The 20,086-nt window shown below is 37.2% G+C and overlaps 1 protein-coding gene across 1 annotated transcript in view; it reads left to right on the forward strand.

Moving 5' to 3' along the window:
* rasa2 (RAS p21 protein activator 2) overlaps window positions 1-11,448 on the forward strand; it is a 31,314-nt gene extending 19,866 nt beyond the window's left edge. The window contains exons 13-24 of the mRNA XM_022748439.1: window positions 173-247; window positions 412-535; window positions 1,106-1,212; window positions 1,301-1,384; window positions 1,630-1,707; window positions 1,812-1,885; window positions 2,609-2,715; window positions 3,719-3,801; window positions 4,208-4,416; window positions 5,255-5,358; window positions 6,176-6,356; window positions 6,551-11,448. Of these exons, the coding sequence (XP_022604160.1) occupies window positions 173-247; window positions 412-535; window positions 1,106-1,212; window positions 1,301-1,384; window positions 1,630-1,707; window positions 1,812-1,885; window positions 2,609-2,715; window positions 3,719-3,801; window positions 4,208-4,416; window positions 5,255-5,358; window positions 6,176-6,356; window positions 6,551-6,581 (1,257 nt within the window). The 3' untranslated portion in view covers window positions 6,582-11,448. The remainder of the gene's footprint in view (window positions 1-172; window positions 248-411; window positions 536-1,105; window positions 1,213-1,300; window positions 1,385-1,629; window positions 1,708-1,811; window positions 1,886-2,608; window positions 2,716-3,718; window positions 3,802-4,207; window positions 4,417-5,254; window positions 5,359-6,175; window positions 6,357-6,550) is intronic.
* The last annotated feature ends 8,638 nt before the right edge of the window (window positions 11,449-20,086 follow it).

The following is a 20,086-nucleotide window of genomic DNA, read 5'->3' on the forward strand; positions in this document are numbered from 1 at the left end:
TGTATGTTTGGTTGTCTTCATATTTAGTCTTTTATTTTTCATTCTATCTTTATTAAATGGAGTATTTAATTCTAAATTCTGAATGCAAACTCTCGGTCTTCATCTCTCATTACTACATTTGGCCTGAACCTAATTCTTTGTTGTTGTTGTTTTTTCCTTTAACCTTACATAGATTTGTGAATCCAACAAAACATGTGAGATAGACCCTATTAAACTAAAGGAAGGTGACAACGTAGAGGTCAACAAGGTAAATGTACACGTCTCTTACAAACCTGTCTACACACAGGCTAATAACATACTGTCTATGTCTCATGAAACAAAATTTCTGTCTTTATTTTGTCTTTATTTTAAGATGTTTGTCTGTTTCTATATGTAGAGTAATTAGAACCAATGTTCTTGTAAACTCTGCAGGAGAATCTACAGGGTTATGTCCATAAGGTCTTTTCCTCCATCACCCAGTCCAGTTCCAGCTGTCCCACACTCATGTGTGACGTCTTCAGGTCACTGAGACAATTGGCCTGCAAACGTTTCCCAGGTAAAAGCAAGAGCCTGTATGAGAGACTGTTGTGTCTTTGCAGCCACTTAGTCAGAGAAATGACAATCCAGGCATCTAAAAAAAACCCATCCAGACACATGTGCATATAAAAAAATCTGTGTATATCTGTCATCAATTTACTAATAAATGTGTTGTCTCTATATTTCTATTCCTCTGAGACAGTTCACCAGTTTATTGTTCCAAATTATTTTACAATTTATTGACTCATTTCAGTCTCTATATATTCATATTCATTTTCTGATGTTTTTATTTCACTTTGTGCTGCATTATTTAGTGTTTATACCTTATATAAGTCTTTTAACAGATAAAATGACTGAGCTTTTACAGTCTGTTCATGTGTTAGTATATATGTCTACCACAAGGTGGAGCCAAAGTTTAACAGGAGTTTCATCTTTAGTAGTTTTTTTTTTTTTTTCTGTGCTCTCCCTGAATAGTCATGACAGAAACATTCATAGTAAGCTGATGGTAATAAAGGTCACACTCTGGTCGCACAGTTTTTCCGAATGCTTTGAGACACTTGCTTATTTCTTGTTCTCTTTCTCTTGACAGCTGACCCTCATGTTCAGTACTCAGCTGTTAGCAGCTTTGTGTTCCTGCGGTTCTTCGCTGTTGCTGTTCTCTCTCCACACTCCTTCCAGCTCCGCTCCCATCATCCTGTAAGTGCATGGCCCCTGGCAACACAACAGACCAAATTCACACTTGACTTATACATTGCTGTTTATTGCATATTTTCTTCAATTTTAGGATCCTGAGATTTCCCGAACACTCACACTCATCTCAAAAACCATCCAGACTCTGGGCAGCTGGGGTAGTTTGTCAAAAAAACTGGTAAGATTAACAGTAGCTATATAACAGTGAGAATGATAAGAAGGATGAAGAGTCCTTCTTATCGTTCTTCTCATGATGAGGAGACTTTAGTCTGGTCTGAGCAAAGTGTAATTTTTTGTTTAGAAGAATGCTGAATAATGTTAAAAATACTGGGGTAACGAGTAGGTAACGACTAGGACTTGATGTTTTTGATTATGTTGTAGTTAAATAAAAAATTTTTATACCTGTCACATGTCTCTTTTCAGTCTAGTTTCAAAGAAACCTACATGTATGACTTCTTCAAATCATTCCAAGAGGACAAGTGTATCGAGAAAGTTAAAAAGGTACTTGCTGATATACTCAAAGGTCTGCAAAATCTGAATGTTTCTGTATTTGTTCATCATTTCGAATGGGTAGCACTGATATCGATGTCGATTCTGTTTTCCAGTTTCTGGATGAGATCTCCTCCAACGTCAGCAAGGAGTCTAGTGGGCTGGAGGATGCCTGGGTTCTCAAGGAGGGGTGAGTGTTCATTAGGAGCCTAAGGAGGAAAGGTCATGTTTCTTCTTTAACCATTCTTCCCTACAAAATTGAAGCGGTCTGCTTTTATTGTGACCGTGTCTGAAGTGCTTTAACAGACTTTAACCAGGCAGACATTGTAATGGCCTCATACAGAGCAGATGAGAAAGCAGTGAGTTTGCCACCTGTAGTAAAATAGACTGAATAGTGAGGCAGAAACACTAGCTGGCCGGAAGTTTAGGCAAATTTTTCTCTCTTCAGAAGAGGGCAGTCATTGTTGTAAAGTATGAAACCCAGCCTATACAGCCTTAACAGTTTCCCTGAGCTACAGTAAATAATCTATCAGAGTGAACATGAGATACTAAAAGAGTTGCAATAGGCACATTAAAAAAAAGAATTATAGTGTTCTACTTAGTATGGGTGAAGCAAAAGTGCTGGATCTTAGATTTTCCAATATTCAGTTTAGACTCAGGCATTGATTGACAAATTTTCTCAAGACATAAAATGACCATGAAACTGTAACAAACGTTGTTGCTTTAAGCTTTGAATCAGATCAGATTTTCCATTGTAACTGGAGCCTTGTTCCAGCATTTTTAAGTCAGATCAGATTTTTTTTTTCTTATCCACAGTCATCAAAGTTTTTTTTTTTTTTTTTTTTTAAACATAACAAAAAGAAAATGCTGAAAATAAAGTTTTTGAGCCTCAATCTTGTGTATATACCTACAGGGAAGTACAGAAACGGACCCAGGGGAGAAAACGCCTTGGAAAGAAAAACTTCAAAAAAAGATGGCTCAGAGTGACCAGCAGGGAGCTCTCCTACCACAAACATAAAGGTGAGACCAGTATCTATCATTTAATTACTCCAACCAAATACATTTTTCATCAAAACTTGTAGTGTAATATAAGATAAAACTAACAGGAGATGACTTTGTGCTGTTTTCTATCACAGTATTATTTGTAACACTTCCATTACTAAAGACTTTTCCAATCCTACATATAGTGAAGGTGCCAATTTATTGGTTTGATTTAATGCTAAAAGTTAAGATGTTCATAATATCATGTTTTACGTGCCTATTAAAAGTAACAGAAAATATTGATAAAGTTTAATTAATTCACAAAATACTCAAACTTATGACCAAATTAGTTGTGATGGAAACTGCTCCTCAGTACCACCCCCCAAGGTCACAAGTCGGTTAACTGTGTTTACTCTGCCTTAACTGATTGATGACATTTGGGTCACTATCACACATACTTAAGTTAGGAGTGCTTTTTAAAGTAAATAAAATCCTCTCACGGGATTTCAGGAAATGGTGAAGAGTGATGTGTGATGATAAATTAGAGTAATTTTCTGTATTTGATTATGACTTGTGGTGTCAAGATATATCTGGAGGAACTTGTGTCACTACTTGCAACAAACGCACACAAATTCTAGAAAAGATAAAGAATGAATACAAACAATTAAGTGTATGAAATCAAAAACAGTCCAGATGCTCTCAGGAGAAGCCACCATAAGAAGTGGGATGTTTGAAGGGTGCACATGGGTCTGACCCATCACTTAATGACATACTATGCTAGTGTACTGCTAGCATAAACATTTATCATGGGAGGCACCTGGCAATGTTCATTTCAACAGTAATTAATGTTATTATTCTCAGGAAAACAAATGCATGTACTATTAAAATATTGAAAGGTGTTGACCTTCACATACACCTTCTTTACATAGTGTAATTTGTGTTTAACACCAAACAGCAGGCTAAAATATAGCTCATTGATACTTCTGACAGTCCTGTGTATTATTCTTGACATAAACTTGACGGAATAACTTCTGCTTTCCAGGGAAAGAGGCCCTCTGCACCATCAATGTCAAAAATATCCAGGCGGTGGAGAAACTGGATGAAAGTGCCTTTAACCGCAAAAATGTAAGCCAATTCCCCTCAGATGCTCAGTCATCACTTCTAAAATCTGGCCCCCTTGTAATAGAAATTTTAGCCTTAGAACAATTTCCTGAAGTTAAAATAAACAAATGATGAAATATTATATTGATAGTCTTGTGAGCGTTCGCTGACATCTGCTAAATGAGTGTAAGTGGTTTCAAACTTTTGACGTCAGCAGACGAGTAAGTTGTTTGTCACTTTAATGTGAAACAAAATTGCTCTCAGGTTGTTGCAGGTGAAATGTTAAAGTCATCAGTGGTCTGAGGGCAGCTCCAACCTGTTTGTTACTATTTTACATGAGATTGTAAAAGTGTTGTGGAAATTACCTGGAAATGATATCTTTAACAGAGTGGGGGGAAAAAAAACTTCTTTGCTCTCTCTCTCGTGTCAGATGTTTCAGGTGGTCCACTCTGAGAAGCCTCTGTACGTGCAAGCAGGAAACTGTGTAGAGGCCAGTGAGTGGTTGGAGGTCCTAGGCCAGGTCAGTCGCTGCAATGAGGGACGCCTAGCCACCTTCCATCCATCAAATTTCACCAGTGGAGCCTGGCAGTGCTGCAAAAACCAGAGTAACAACGCACCAGGCTGCAAGCCCTGCACAGCGTGAGTCTTTCCTCTGCATTGTCATCATCGTCATCATCACCACCAGCAGGAAAAGAAGTATAGCATCTATAAAGTATTCAGTATTCTTGCTGCTCTTTCGTGGCGCATGTGTTGCAGATCACAATAAACACTTCATAAAATCGTTCACTGCCGTTTTGAAACCCTGCCACTGGTGGTAAATTTGACCAATCTTGTAGGTGCTCGGTCCAAGAGTAGAGCTGTGGGGAATGAAAACAGTCACGTTGTGTGGAAAGAGCAGATTTGAAAACACTCAACTCAAAAATGGCAAATTGACAAAGTTGGTGGGCTATTTTACAGCAGCTGCAAAACACTCGCCGTCTGTTGCCATAAACAGATTGGTTTTTTTTTTAGTTGTGGATCGACACATGAAAACCTAAGAACTACCATGTCAACACAGCAATTTCTTTAAGTTTGAAATGTTTGAAAAATTCTCCCTTTTCCACTGCTGGAACTCTTTCAGGGACCTTTTGTAGGAAATAAAGCAAGCTTTATTTTATGATTGTTTGAGTACAGTTTTGTACTACAACATAAAATAATCAGAAAATGCTCATTAGGCCCTCGCTACTTTGGAGACAGGCATGTGGCCTTTTTGATTTTTACCCCAATAAATATCCAATTAATTTAATTGTTTTGTGTCATACACTAACTAGCAAAGTGCATAGTATAGAATAAATATAGAATAAACAACATTTTTATAGGAATGATTCTGTTCCAAGCTTTTTGATTGATCCATACAGGCGGATTCCACTGCATTGTTCTCTCTGTTATTCATTCCTGCTCAGAATTTTTCCTTCACTTCTCTTCTCTCCTGTTTCAGCACCATGCTGGCCAACCTGCAGCTTGACATAGACTGTGACCGGGAAACAGAGAGAATTTTCTCCCTTCTTTCTTCAAACGATACCAAACTCCAGGACATGGAGGGTCAGTGCCTGTTCATAAAGTACTGAGTCTGTTTATTAGCAGGTTTTGATGATTACACTCAAATGTTAGAAAAACTGCTCCAGAGCATTATTGGATTCCTGGAACATTGCGTCATTGTTAGAGATAATGATCTGTATTAATGATTTATACATTACATGCGTGACCATATATCTACACTTAAGTAGACCTTGTGAAACAGACATGACATGACATGACATGTGTGTCATTGTTTCAACTGCTAATTCAAAAAAGACAGTGCCGACCTTCAGGCTATTCATCCAACACATCTATGTTGGGCGAATAGCCCTTTTATACATAGTCTTTCCATTTTGTATTTGAATACTCTTGACAGGCAAAAACAGTCACCTGATCTCAATCCAACTGAGTGGGTGTCTCTTACTGAAGTTTGCTTATATGTTTGTTTGGATCCCCATTAGCTGCTAAATCATAGCAGCTATTCTTCCTGGGGTCCATGAAGATCAGACTAAAGGCAAAAGTTCAGCAAAACAGTCAAGATTTGAAGATGGTTATATTACAGAACTGACTTATGTTAACTTGTCTAATTAATTCACTTCGCTAAAACTGGGAGACAATGGCTACAGTGCCTACAGTGTTCATCTGATGTCATGTTTTCTCGCTGTTTAATTTAAGAGTGTTAGAGGCGTTGGATTAGAGGCGACAGTGTCTCACCATTTCTGTAAATTTTCAAACCCGACAATTCAAACTTTGCACACAAAACGAGTGTCTGAACTAGTTCTGATTGAGCACAACCCGACCCTTCAGCTGCACTGTCTAATGATATTTGTCCTCTGCATAGATGCATGTGCCAGCATGGCGGTGTACCAGGGCCCTCAGCGGGAGCAGGAGGAATACTCCAAGTTCACCATTCAGGAACCCAAAGAGACCTTTCAGACACTCAAACAGCTCCGCAACGTCATGGAGGAACTTCAGATGCAGCACAACATCAGGAACGACACCACAGCGCAGTACGGCAGCCTGTAAGTCTGCACTGCTGTTACTATGTGTTACATTGGTAATGTAATACATATGTAACGCGTGTTTGTGCGTATTGCTTGATCAAACTTTTTATGGATTAATTTTCAATCCGTATGTGGTGCATGACTTTGAATGTGTAACTTTTTATTTGTAAATGTGATGTGAACGTAGCTGCACCTTATCCTTCCTGTTTCAGGGACAACCCGATAGTGGGGAAAACCTCCTAACCAGGACGGGCAGGTGTGGCCTGAGACGACCATACCAGCAGGTGACAGTACACCACAAAGAGCACCATAGTGACATGCTGGTGTCTTAAAGGAGCCCCGGGAATTTGTCCCACCGAGAACAGCTGCTGCATGTTCAGGAGAAGAGCAACTGATACACCCTGACCTCCAGACATCATGACTCCACTACAGCAAACGGGAAGTGGATGGATTGTGAGCTTTTCCAGGATCTCTCCTCGTGTCGCCCTCATCACCCCCACACCCCCTCCACTGCAGGTCCCTTATAAAGACACTCTTTCCTTGTCTTAACTTACGTCCTCTCTTGAGTCTCCAGCTGTATGAAAAAGGCATCATTAGATGGAGTGTGAATAGGCTGCTATTTTTTTTATTCACCCAGTTTTATATCAACAGCTGTGATGATACTCTCACAATCTTTTAACATTTTGCTCTGACATCTCTCTTTGGCGTTGATTGATAATCATCATTCTGGGGGATCGTCCTCTACTTGTGCCCGAGTACACTTATATCTCTCTCCATTCTTGGTGTCCTTTCTCCTCTGAACAAATGGATATATATTTTCAGAGTACAGTTAAGTCGATGAAACCAATCTGCCTTACTATGATGGATGTTTCTTTCACATTAAATGCTGAGGGAATAATGCAGAAGCACTTTAAATATTTGGAGCACTCCAAATGTAAAATGATTAGATACTTGGTATCAGTCTCCCCCCTTTTGATCAGTTACATGATCTCGAGTACATTTTTGTTTCATTCCTGTACAATAACATTGATAGCCTGTAGTTTTTAAGATATTTTTCTTGACCAAAGACAATTTCATAGGTTTGACTTGAAAAAAAATAATGTATTTTGAATACAAATGTTTTAAAAGTGGATATTATGGAATATATATATATATTTGGTTTATCTGTACTTTTTTTTGCTAACATTTTAGTGACTTTAGACAAGTATGCTTTTCAGTTTTGAGTCCTGATAGCACATGACTGTGGTGTAGAGTTGTATTTCGCTGTGATTGTGAATCGTATTGGTACGGTGTGCATCGGATCTGTGCTGTCATGTCGAGAGCCTCGCAACATATCTATAGTGGTTTATGTAAGAAATGATGGAGGAATCAATAAGAGTAACAAATGAGCCCTGTTATCCCTAAATTGGTGTCGACAATCGATCAACACGGCAACCAACAAACACATCATGTCCTTGTTTTTTTCTTTATTTTCCAAACCAGCAGTACTGCGCAGCTCCAGCTGTTGTACTTTATGGCTTTAGAGAATTTGTTTGAAATGCGACACTCTGTGGCTTAGAGTTAAAAGTTGTGTTTTTAACTTTTCCACAGCTGTAAGTCGTAGCACTCCACTGCCAGTCAAGAAAAGTCTATGTAGTAAACAAGTTAAAATAAAAAAAAATAAATAAAAGATACATGCACTGATAAGTCACTTTTTAAGTGACTCATTTCCTAGTTTTAATCCCAACAGTCATACGTTGCAGACGTAGCACTGCATCTGATCTTTACAGTAACAGAAAAGAAAAGAAAGATATTTGGTTGATTATTTTTTTAAACAATTCGGTTTATTACACAATAATGAAATGGATGTTACATGATATTGATACTGAAACCAAAACCTCAAAATTTTAGGTTGCGACTTTTTAAACATTTTTACTGTTTTTCTATCAATCGACTCATCGATTAATCAACAAATCCTTTTTGTGCTGGAGAAAACTGATAAAAAAAATCAAACCTCAATTTAATCCTGTTTCTCTAATGTTTTTTTTTTTTTTAGCATAATTTGCCCATTTGAACAATGAAGTGTTTAAACAATAAAAAAAAGAAACTTGAACTTATTTTAACAACAAAAGTTGAACATTTAATGCTGATAATACAGGGTTAACTTGTTTTGTTTGTTTTTTTTGCTTGTGGAAATAAGTTGTTTTGTGTTGTGTTTGGTCCGTCATATATTTCTAACATGCATGTCTTGTATATTTAACAATATATTTTTATAGGAAAGCGTTTTTGTAACTTTTTTTTAAACACTGATTCAATGTGTTGCTATACTGGTATGGTACCGTGTTATTTGTCTGCAGCACTTCTTTGAGGCCGGCCGCTTTTTCTTTTTGTCCCTTTACTGACTGTATGTGGTTGTAGCTGCTGCCAAACCTCTACTTATATCGATAGCTCAACACAGAGTTACTGAAGTGAATTTTGTGAGTGTGATGTCCCACCGGGCTGCAGCTGGCACTGAGTCTGTTCACATGAGGCTGTAGGTGAGTGAACTGCCTAATCAGAGCCAAAATACAAATGTAAAATGATTTTAAGAAATTGATCATTGGATGAACTTTGTCTGTGCTTGTGAAAAGTTTTCAGTTGGACAAAATTGAAAGAAATAACTTCTCTGAACCAAATTTCAACAACGATATAATCAGAGCATAAAGCTGTTGTATACTGTGTAAGCTTGCATGTCAATTCAATTTTAATAAGAGCCGGTGAACTAGCAGTTGACGTCCTCTGGCCGTGTGCTCATTTTCATACAAAGGTGAACATGTTTTGGGTTTTTATTTCCATTCACTTGGTCACTGAATTATACTTTTTTATCTGCTTTTAATAAGAGTTTTTTTTTTTCTCCATTTGTTTTCCCATGTCCGTGCATTGTCATGAAATTAAAACGGTCTTTTTCAGTTTATGGATGAGATGCATGTGGAAACGCACGCAGCAGCCTGGTAGTTGTTGAAGTGCATTAGCACAGCAGCCGTCTTGACTTTCACACGTAGGACCGTGGCCAAAAGGATTAAGATTAGGGTTACCAAATGTTACCAAACTGAAAGGGAAATATTCATATTTGCTTTGAACTATGAGATGAATAACATCAGTGAAGGTAGTAGCCAACTCGTACATCTGATGTGGGTTTCTGAGGTCCTTATATTAATTATGGAAATGAGAGACGTTTTATTTTCCATACATGGTCTATTTTGTGTCATTTTAAAAGGATTAAAATAAACACTTTGCCAATGATTCTCCTATTTGTGACATTTCTGCAAAAAGCCAAATATGAAGAAAGTACTTCTGAACATTGTAATAGATGAGACATCAGGTGGTAAAACTAGTTGTTACCTGCTAGGTTTTAGTCTTTTAGTGTGATGGATTTTGTGCTGCTGTATGACTTATCTTTTCTGTGGAAGGAATCTGGATTATCTCTATGAGTAATGAAGTAAAGCTGATCACATCATCACTAAGTTCATTTGAATAAAAAAAAAACAAACACATTTTTCCCTGAGAACAGTTTATCGTTATAATAAAAAAACAAAGCATTAACAGAAGGACAGGAAGGAAAGTTATTGGGTTTGAGAAGAACTCTACATCCCACTGACCCCTTTAAGTTTTGCTTTTGTTCACGTTCACCCCTTTCATCCCTGTTTTATTCTTGAAAACGGCAATAAATTTAATTAAAATTCGATAACCAGCTGTGAAAATATAGGCCTGTGATCTTGCAACTGTTTTAAGCTTTGTGTGGAATTAATTATACTTCATACTTTTATGGGTCATCTGTCTTATGATCTTCAAGAGGAAACAACACACACAAACACACGGCTCATAGACAAGGGCTCACCATTTCTAGATTGTTCCACCTCATGTTTAGAAGCTGCAATCTGATCCTCTGAGCAGCACAAGAATGCAGGTAAATCATGTTTCTGCCAGTTGTCACCTCCTGCTTCACCTACCCTGGGCAGAGACATGCAATAGGTCTCCCAGCCCTCCTACATGGGGGTAAGCGCCACAGACTGAAAGAGACTCCAAACCACGAAATGCTTTGCTTGTAGTCGTTTTGCATCTTTTTGATTTCATTTGTGTCTCTTTGAGGTCATTTGTTTCTCTGTGTGGTCGTTTTGAGTCTTTTTTGTCATTTTTTGCATCCCTTTGTGGTTGTTTTGTGTCTCTTTACGATCATTTTGGATGTCTTTGTAGATTCTCTTCGAGGTCATATTGTCTTTTTCTGGTTTTCTTTGTGGCCCGTCTGAGTAGCTTTGTAGTCATTTGTGTCTCTTTGGGGTTGTATTGTGTCATACTGGACTGGTCTTGTGTTGCTTTGTGGTAGTTTTAAATCCCCTCTTAGTTGTTTTGCATCTCTTCGTGGTCATTTTTAGGCTCTTAGTGGTGGTTTCTGTATATCTTTGCCATTGTCTGATTTTTCAACAAAAAATGTTAGCAATCACTTCAAACAGAGGCTCCAGACCAGGAGGCCCCTGAACCCATGGACCCCTTGGCCTGTGTGCAGTAGGCTTGTTCCATGCTCCGGACAACAGGGAACACATACCACAACTGAAAGACTGTGAATCTGAAAAAGAACAGAGAACAGTTCTTTGAGCTAGTCAGTATTAAAGTGATGAACCGTAATTTTTATCAGTAGCGATGGGTGGAGGAAAGTTTGGGATTGACTCTTTGTTTTGCATGTTTTTGTTCCCAGCTTTGGTCGTAGTGCAGGTTACAGGAATTTAATGATTCTTCCAGACTCTCGTGAACACAGAGGTCACAGAGGTCACAGACATTATGACATATCAGCCTACTTAACTGTGTCTTACACAGAAATGATGAAGTGATATTAGTCATTAGACCAAAATTACTAAAGATATTCAACAAGTTTTTACTTTTAGGTGAAGCAACAACCTTTAACATTTAATAGGCTCACGTGTCCTTCATCTTCAGCTGTCTGAGACGATGTGACAGGCTCTTCTGAATCCTCACAGGAACTCTAAAGACATTGGAAATACAAAAATAAGATTTCAAGATTTCACATTTGAAGGCAGCACACATCTTGTGATTGAAGTTTGTTATAGTTGTGTATTAAACTACTGTCTGCACCATCTTAAGCTTGTGTTTCCTGCAGAAAAATACCTTGTCATACACACAGGATATACCAGAATGGCAATCTGTTAAGTCAATGCAAATTTATGTATGTAAATGTTTGTTTTCACAGTGATACTGTATCAGTGTTAATGATAATTTACTGGCAGACTTTTAGATACTGTAGTTTCACACTGAAGCCAGCTGTACACTGTATTGTTAGGAGCTAAACTGCTACGTAAAGAAAAAAAGAGCCACAAAAATGGATTATTTTACTCTCTATGACAAGTCTCCCGAGTTGATTGTAATTCCTTGTGCTCATTGCAGCTGTTTTCTAGTCTTTTCACACTTTTCTCTCCTCTCCCCCAAACTGACAGGAGGAGACTGACTCCTGCAGTTGTGTAAAAACTGGAGCATGCAGCTTGTGAAGAATCTCATTTCTCATGTGCAGAGATTGTTTTTTCCCATTTCAACAGTAATATCAATCTACTGCACCCCAATGTGAAAAAATAATCATAACAGTAAGACTGGGCCATATGGCAAACAGAGCAGCTTAAGGCTTTAACTGTGTGTAACTGGAAATACATGCATATACAGTCAATGTATTATCAAGATTGATTTTTTCTGTTTGTCTCTGCACTCCAGCACCTTAGTGCTGGTTAAAGTTGTGAGTTTTAGCTTTATTGGTGTTTGAGGGCTTAGAGATCAATATTCACTATTGATAAAGATTAAATATGTACAACCTTTCATAGCCATTTCCTAAATTTGAGGCTGATGCAGCATGACAATAACACCATAGGGTTCTGGGGTTGATCCTACTAGCATAGTTTTGAGAAAGTCAGTCACTTGACCTCAAACTGATTGAACATGGGTTTCAATGAAGAGGAGACTGTGAACAAAAAGCCCCTGAAACCTGCAAAGTCTGTGGTCTGCAGGCTTCAGTTGGTCACTGACTAAAAAGCGTTTGCCACCAAATATTGACTATGATGACTTTATTTAACTCTATTTTAACCCATTTTTAGCTTCCTAAAATTGGAATAAAAAATTACTACATTTGTTAAACTGTTCTTCTGATGTGAATGTTAACACTCAAATTAAAGCTGCCACAGCCCCTTCAGCTCTTTAAAAAGATATCTGGTATTATCACATATTAAGCATTGTATTACAGTACACTGTGCTGTGTGGGCTGTTGCACTCCAACTTCTCATTACCTTAGAGGCTGTGTTTTTCACCCATGTTTGTTGGTTTGTTTGTTTATCAGCAGAATCACACAAAAAAAGTGCAGTTCTCCTTCATTGGATAAAAGCATCTGCCATATGAGTAAATACATTGTAATGTAAATGTAAAAAAATAATGGACTGATTTGGACCAAACCTGGTGGAGGAATGAGGCATGGGCCAGGGATATGCCCATTAGATTTTGGTGCTGATCCAGTTGAAGAGTCTGATCCAGGAATTTCTTTTATCACATTCCTTAACATTGCGAGATAGGGAGATAGGAGGGAAATTGGCAGAGGTTGGCAGAAGTTGAGGATTAATCATTCAGACCTCCCACACAAAGTCATCACTGGGTCATTTAGATATTTTTGTCAGTTTCTCAGGAAATAATGTATGGCTCTTGATGTAAAAAAAAAAAAAAAAAGTTGCACATCGTCATGGTGTTGAGATCTATAAGGCTTTGTATAATTTGGTGCAGATCCAGATGATATCAGGGGCCTGACAGACGTGTAGGATTGTTTGGCCTTGGTGGAGGAATGCACTCTACTGAGTGCCACTCTAGTTTATTCTTCTCTGCCCTTGCAGTGCTACGAGAAACAAAAACTGGCAGCATTTTTCTGTGCCGGTAAGTTTGCTGCCTTGCCCCTGTGTGCTGTCCCTGGCAGCTGAAAGCATAGGCTCATAGTCACTTATGGATAATGAACTCACAGACAGTACTAAGGTCTAAGTGACATGTTCTGTTTGAAACACCCAGTGAATTACATACAGCCTGTGCAAAACGCTGTCGGGTCTAGAAAAACAACTGTGCAGTAGGCAGGAGGTATTTCAGAATTCCCACTTTTTTATGTATACAAATTATATGGTTTTGAGAATGTTGGCGTTTTTATCAAAAGTCCTCAAACCAAGCTATTGAGTTACAGGGTTCACTCAACCATTACAGTGTAAAACATACTTTCTTTATTTGTCAAATTGATCAACATGAGTTTTGACAAGGAGTAGCTCTACAGCCGCACAGATTGTGAGGTTTGTTTATGTTCAAGGTGGTCACAAACCTTCGGGTAACACAGTATAGTATGTACGATATGGTTGGTTTAGGACACTCCACTTTGTTTGACATCTATATGTTAAAGTATTATGGATGGAAGATATTATACCTCCGATATCCACAGACAAAACATTGGTTATGTTCTTGGTGCAGCTGGGTGCTCAGGGGAGCTACACACACCTTGTTTTATCTATTTTTATTTGATTTCAATCTATACTGTATTTTATTTTCTTCTCCTTCCTGATGCTCTTCTAAGTGTTGTTTTAATGTATTTTTATGCCTTGTGTAACTGTCTTTCAATCTTTTCTCTGTTTAAAAGCCGCTACACAAATAAACCTGCTTTGCCTACAGGGATACTCCTGGTTGAATTCCAACCCTGTCATATAGCAGCAGACAGGATCTCTACCAGCTGTGGGGCGCTGTACCACTGCTGACCCCACACTCTCACCTCCTGCGAGAGGGAAAACAATCCTACAGCCATCAGTGAAGAATCGCCTCTTTCTTCCAAAATGGCATTCCTGTCCAGTGTCTAAAGCAATATTTTGACATTTTAGGAAATACGCTTTTGGACAGAGCCAGGCTATCTCCCCTTGTTTCAAGCCTTTATGTTAAGCTAACTGGCTTTATATTTAGCACATAATTATCAGAGCAGATATGGAGTTAGTAGATTTTATAGATTATACCACACTGTTTGGTACATGACTTCATGCCTGAAAACAAATAATCTCTATTAGGAGGTCAGGGTGCTTTTTTTCTTGGGAAAGGCTTTGTTCCCATCCGTCACTGTCAGCATCGTCATATGTGGTAACACTCTGACCCACAAGCTGTCTTCACTTTTATTTGGAGGAAATCCAGTTCTAAAAGTCTCTGTGACAGGAAAATATTTGTTTTTCAAGGGTCAAATTTATACCACAGCATGAGATGTCTTCACGTTACAAGAGTACAAAGCTTCATCTGTGAAGGAAAACAGACACTCTAAAATGGTTGTTAAAACTTTAATGTAGAATACACACATCAAGCTGCAACACGCTGCTTTCTGATCCCTGAGGCCTGTGTACAGTCCTTATTGTGTTGTGATGCTTATACTTGTACTACTTCATCATTTCCTGTCTCCTGCAGCTATCAAACATAGCATGAAGGGTCAGGTCACCCAAAGGTCGGCCCGAAACGATGGAGGTAACATTTTGTTAGTGGTCATCAGACGGGTACAGTTACCTTAGAGCTGCACTCAACAGCAACATATCTGTCCTGAAATAATGTCCTGGATAATTTGGGCAATTTTTTTCAGTTTATATGTACAGAAAGGAGAGAGAGGCTGGGATTGTGGCTGAAAAGTGTGGTCTAACTGAGGTGTGTGTGTGTGTCTGAATACAGCAAAGTTTTTGTAGAAAACTGAGTTCACTTTATTCAATGGCACAGAAAATATACTGAGACAGAATGAGACGGTCCAACAGTGAAGTAACAATCTACCCTTGCCTTTCTCTTGTATAAATAAATGAGCAGAGCTTCCTTAGTGAGCCCTAAAAGTTGGTGTTGTCAGAAATCTGTGAATTCTTTAAACACAATGTAGCTACTAATACACATGCACTATATACTTTCTACATGTGTACCTACCACAGATGCACAGATGTACGCAAACAGGTCAGCATCATACTTATGTATTGCATTCCTCACAGGAATTGTTTTTACCATATGAACTTTTCTTTAGTGTGCTCTGAGAAAACAGAATCACTAATGGGTGTGGTTGGTGGAGGTCAAAAGAGTTGCTCAGTTGCACCAGCGCCCAATCCCAACAATGAGAGGAATAGGCTGTTTCCCAACATGCCGCAAATGCTTTTAGACTCTATGGTTGTCCACTAATGAAATGGGGTGCCTTCTCTTCTCTTCTCAAATTTTATTTTATTTTAAATCTGCAAAATGCAAATATTTCTTCTCTTTCAGGTTAATGATATATAAGCACATACAGCCATGAAATGGCAGTACTCTGAGCCTCCATGGTGCCCTGCTCTGTGACTGTGACTCATTTTTGGCTATTCTCACAGTGGTCTGGAAACGTCACAGCCTTCATATTCACAGTAAAACCACAAGGATATTTTGACTTTCATACTATATGGATGGTGAGGCTGTGTGACCCATCCTTATTTGACAGGGCCGCTGTGTTAGTCAGCACTCTCAGCGGTGGACTCCTTCCTGAGAGAAATGTTTCCCATGTTTCAACATGTGACTGACAGCCTGTTCTTAATCTGAGATCATTGGATTTCTCTCTTGAAATTTGACCAAAGCTTTGTAATTGCTTCTTTTATGTGTTACTGGAAGTCAGTAGAAACGAGGTGAATATAGCCAACTGGTCGAGCCTGTATTGAAATGTAGCCCCTTTTCTGTGGTCAGTTTTCACTCCCAAACCAAGTTTTACTGACAAATGTAGAAGATTTCAATCTTGTGGTCTTGTTGTTCTCTGCTTTGTTCTGCTCCTTAATTTGTTTCCATTGTCGGATCATCATGCACGTGAGATTTGGACCACAGATTAAAGACAATTACTGTGTAGATTTTACTAATATGACTCTAATTGGTGACTGACATGTGGTACTGGGTTCAAAACTGTTTCAATCCAGCTGCAGAGCTGCCCCCTTTCTGCTTACTACCATTATTTCCATGGACATGAGAGAGAGATCGAATAACAAAAAGCAGATTTAATTTAAATTGTCATCACTGAGGTTACTACGAGACCATATTAATATTCCAAGAACAAACTCAGTCAAACAAATTTTTTTTTGGTCAAGGAATCACATTGATTCACAGTGAAAGGTTGGCTCAACATCATCACACCACAGATGCCACCACTTGTTGTGCCTACAGTGGATGACTTAATCAAATTATACTTTGCAATCAGATTTAGAAATTAAGAAATACTCATGACTTTAGCCCAGACTCCCCATATTATCATGAATATCCAGACTTTTGTGTGTGGGTATGTGTGGGTGTGTGTGTGTGTGTGTGTGTGTGTGTGTGTGTGTGTGTGTGTTTTACATTATGACATTCATGTCTGATTTCTGATGTTTTACCTTATGTGTTAAAAACATCACAAACACAATACATTCCTGACTTGCACTGCCCTATACTACTGATGCTTTATTACCACTAAATGAGCATAATTTGTATATGGTATCACTGAGATTGTGCACACTGGTATTTCACAAGCAACCTTGAAATGAGTGCTTTACATATAGTCTACTCTTAGTTTATGGTGCGGTATTTATTATATGCCCAAACGATTCAATTTTTGTACAGATATTCATGGTCTAGAGACAATGATTTGTAATCACTGTGGTGATTCCCCTGACTATTCATACAACACTTAATTTTTCAACTGCAAAACTAATTAAATTCCTGTCAACCTCAGAGGTACTTTTTCTTCTTTGAGCTAATTATGAAATGTTAGCATGCTAATACAATGAGCTAAGATAGTGAACATGGCAAACATTATGCCTGCAGAGCATCAGTATATTGACAATGTAATTTGTGAGCATGTTAGCATGCTGATGTCAGCAATCAAAGCCTCACAGAACTTGAGACTTGCTTGAGCTTCAGTTCTTCATATTTGCACAGCCTTATGAAATGTATCTTCATATCCTTAAATTAAGGAAATGAAATATCAATTTATCTGTATAAATGGTTCCTTTTTGCCAGATCTACACAGTTCCCATGAACTATTTTGATGTTTCTCTTTGTCATAGACTCATTTTCCAAAATGCTCTAATGATTGTCATTTGTGTTTTCAATGCTGACTCTTCATGTACATACAGTAGTTATTTACGCTGTTTGGACATATGGATCTACCTCTTGCAAAAACAGCATTATATGTACTATGACAGTTCTCCTAAATTCCTCACAATCTTTGACTGGAAGTAGCCTATGAAGAGTGTTTTACAGAGGAAAAGTACCCTGTAATTCTGACAGAGCTGGCGTACTATGAATTCTTCTTGTTTTTCCCAACATCTTGTTGCCAGACCTACCTCACACTCCTCGGGCCATGTACTGTTTTGTGCATCATGCTTTCACAGAAGTGAACTGTGCTGTAAAAAATACATCAAATAGTGTTGATCTTAAAAATATCTTGTGTTAGCAGTGTATGCTAAGCTATGTTTTCTGTCCAAAGTTGTTGTATATTTGTCTATAGCATTCTCATATTTTAATTGTATGTTGTATTAAATGTATCTGTTAACCTAGCACTACAACAAGATGTAGTGATGAATGTCAGCTGCTCATTTGCTCTGGATTTCTAAATATTGACTCAAAAAACATTGTTTTCATTTAAGTTTACTAAGTTTGTTACATTAAAGAGGTGCTATGTATAAGTATTTGCTATTGCTACATAGCCAATGTTAGAAATAACAGCAAGTGTTTACTTACAAGTCTAGAATACATGTTTTGAGTTCAGTATCAAACGTCATACCTTTATTCACCAAGAGCTGTATCCAGTGGTGGAAAGCAATGCCAGTGTTGACTCTTGTTTTGCTTCTATTTCTATCAATTAATTTCTTCTACTGAAATAAACATGCAAACTAGCTGTGCCAACGTGTCTTGTAATACTTTGTGATAGTGAGTCACTTCAATGTCCAGTGAGACTGTCCTGTAAAAAACAAGTCCATAGGTCGTCTGTACAGCAGGTTATTATGACCCATACTTATATTTTGTTGTTAGACAACATCAAGTCTATGCATTTTGACGAGAGCAGGAGGAAGTTTGGGCAAATGGATGGGTCAAAAAAACAGAAATATCCATGTGAAACTAGCAGTTTATGTTTCTTTTATCCATGGCTGTTCAACAACCTTAACTTAATTGCAAAGGTGTAGGTTTGGTCTCAACATTGGTAGGGACGCAACAACCTCGCCACCCCTCCAAATCAAAGAGATTGGCTTTTTAATGCCATCAACCAAACTGTTTATCAACATATAAGACCTGAATTTACATTCAGGAATGCCTATAGGCAAATGTAATATATGTACATGTGTTTATTTTCCATATATGAAATACAAATAAAGTAAAATCATGTAATCAAATATGTAAAAATTACATATGTAACCTGATAGAAATTGGAACAATATCATATATTGACATATAAGTCAAGCTAATGTAAACATGTATGGTGGTATGTCTGTTTATATTATAGATATTTGTAAAATAAATATATATCCATCCCAAAGCCTTTCAGTATATGTTCATATTATATGTGTACATATAAAAGATACACATGTATGTTTAAGTTGAGAAATGTCATAGTATAGTAAGGCATAAAAAGTCATAGTATAAAAAGGGATAAAAAAAACTCATAAACACGTTCATAGAATGTCAAAAAAACGTCATAATATTTTATGTCATAAAAACGTCATGATAAGGCAAAGAATTTCATAAAAATATCATAGTATATTAAAGGTATAAAATGTCAAAAATGTCATTGTCTATTAAAGGCATAAAATCATAGTATAGTAAGGCAAAACATGTTATAAAAAGGTCATAGTATAGGAAATAAAAAAATGTCATAAAAAACTCATAGTATAGTAAGGCATAAAAGTCTCATAGTATAGTAAGGCAAAAAAAATTTGATAAAAACATCATAGTATAATAAGGCAAAAAACCATTAAAGACTTCATTGTATAGTAAGGTATAAAGATGTAATAGTAAAGTAAGGCGTAAGGCGTAAAAATAAACGACACAGTATAGTATGGCTTAAAATGTGAAAAAACGACACAGTATAATAAGGCAAAAAACCATTAAAGACGTCATTGTATAGTAAAGTATAAAGATGCAATAGTATAGTAAGGCGTTAAAAGTAAAAATAAATGACATAGTATAGTATGGCAAAAAAGTGAAAAAACAACATGGTGTAATAAGGCATAAAAACTTCAAAAAATGTCATAATATAGTTAGTTACAAAGATGTCATAGCATAGTAAGGCGTTAAAAGTAAAAAAAAGACATAGTATAGTATGGCAAAAAATTTGAAAAAATTACTTATTATAATAAGGCATTCAAACTTCCAAAAACATCATAATATAGTAAGTAACAAGGATGTCATAGCATAATAAGGCGTTCAAAGTAAAAAAAAAATGCATAGTATAGTATGGCAAAAAAGTGAAAAAACAACATGGTGTAATAAGGCAAAAAACCATCAAAAACATCAAAATATAGTAAGTTAAGAAGATGTCATAGTATTGTAAGGCTTCAAAAGTAAAAAAAATGACATGGTATAGTATGGCAAAAAATTTGAAAAAATTACATAGTATAGCATGGCAAAAAATTTGAAAAAAATGACACAGTATAATAAGGCAAAAAACCATTAAAGATGTCATTGCATAGTAAGGTATAAAGATGTAATAGTATAAGGCATTAAAAGTAAAA

Source organism: Seriola dumerili, unplaced genomic scaffold (genome assembly GCF_002260705.1).
Source record: "Seriola dumerili isolate Sdu_G_001 unplaced genomic scaffold, Sdu_1.0 BDQW01000122.1, whole genome shotgun sequence".
Taxonomy (NCBI): Eukaryota; Metazoa; Chordata; class Actinopteri; order Carangiformes; family Carangidae; genus Seriola; species Seriola dumerili.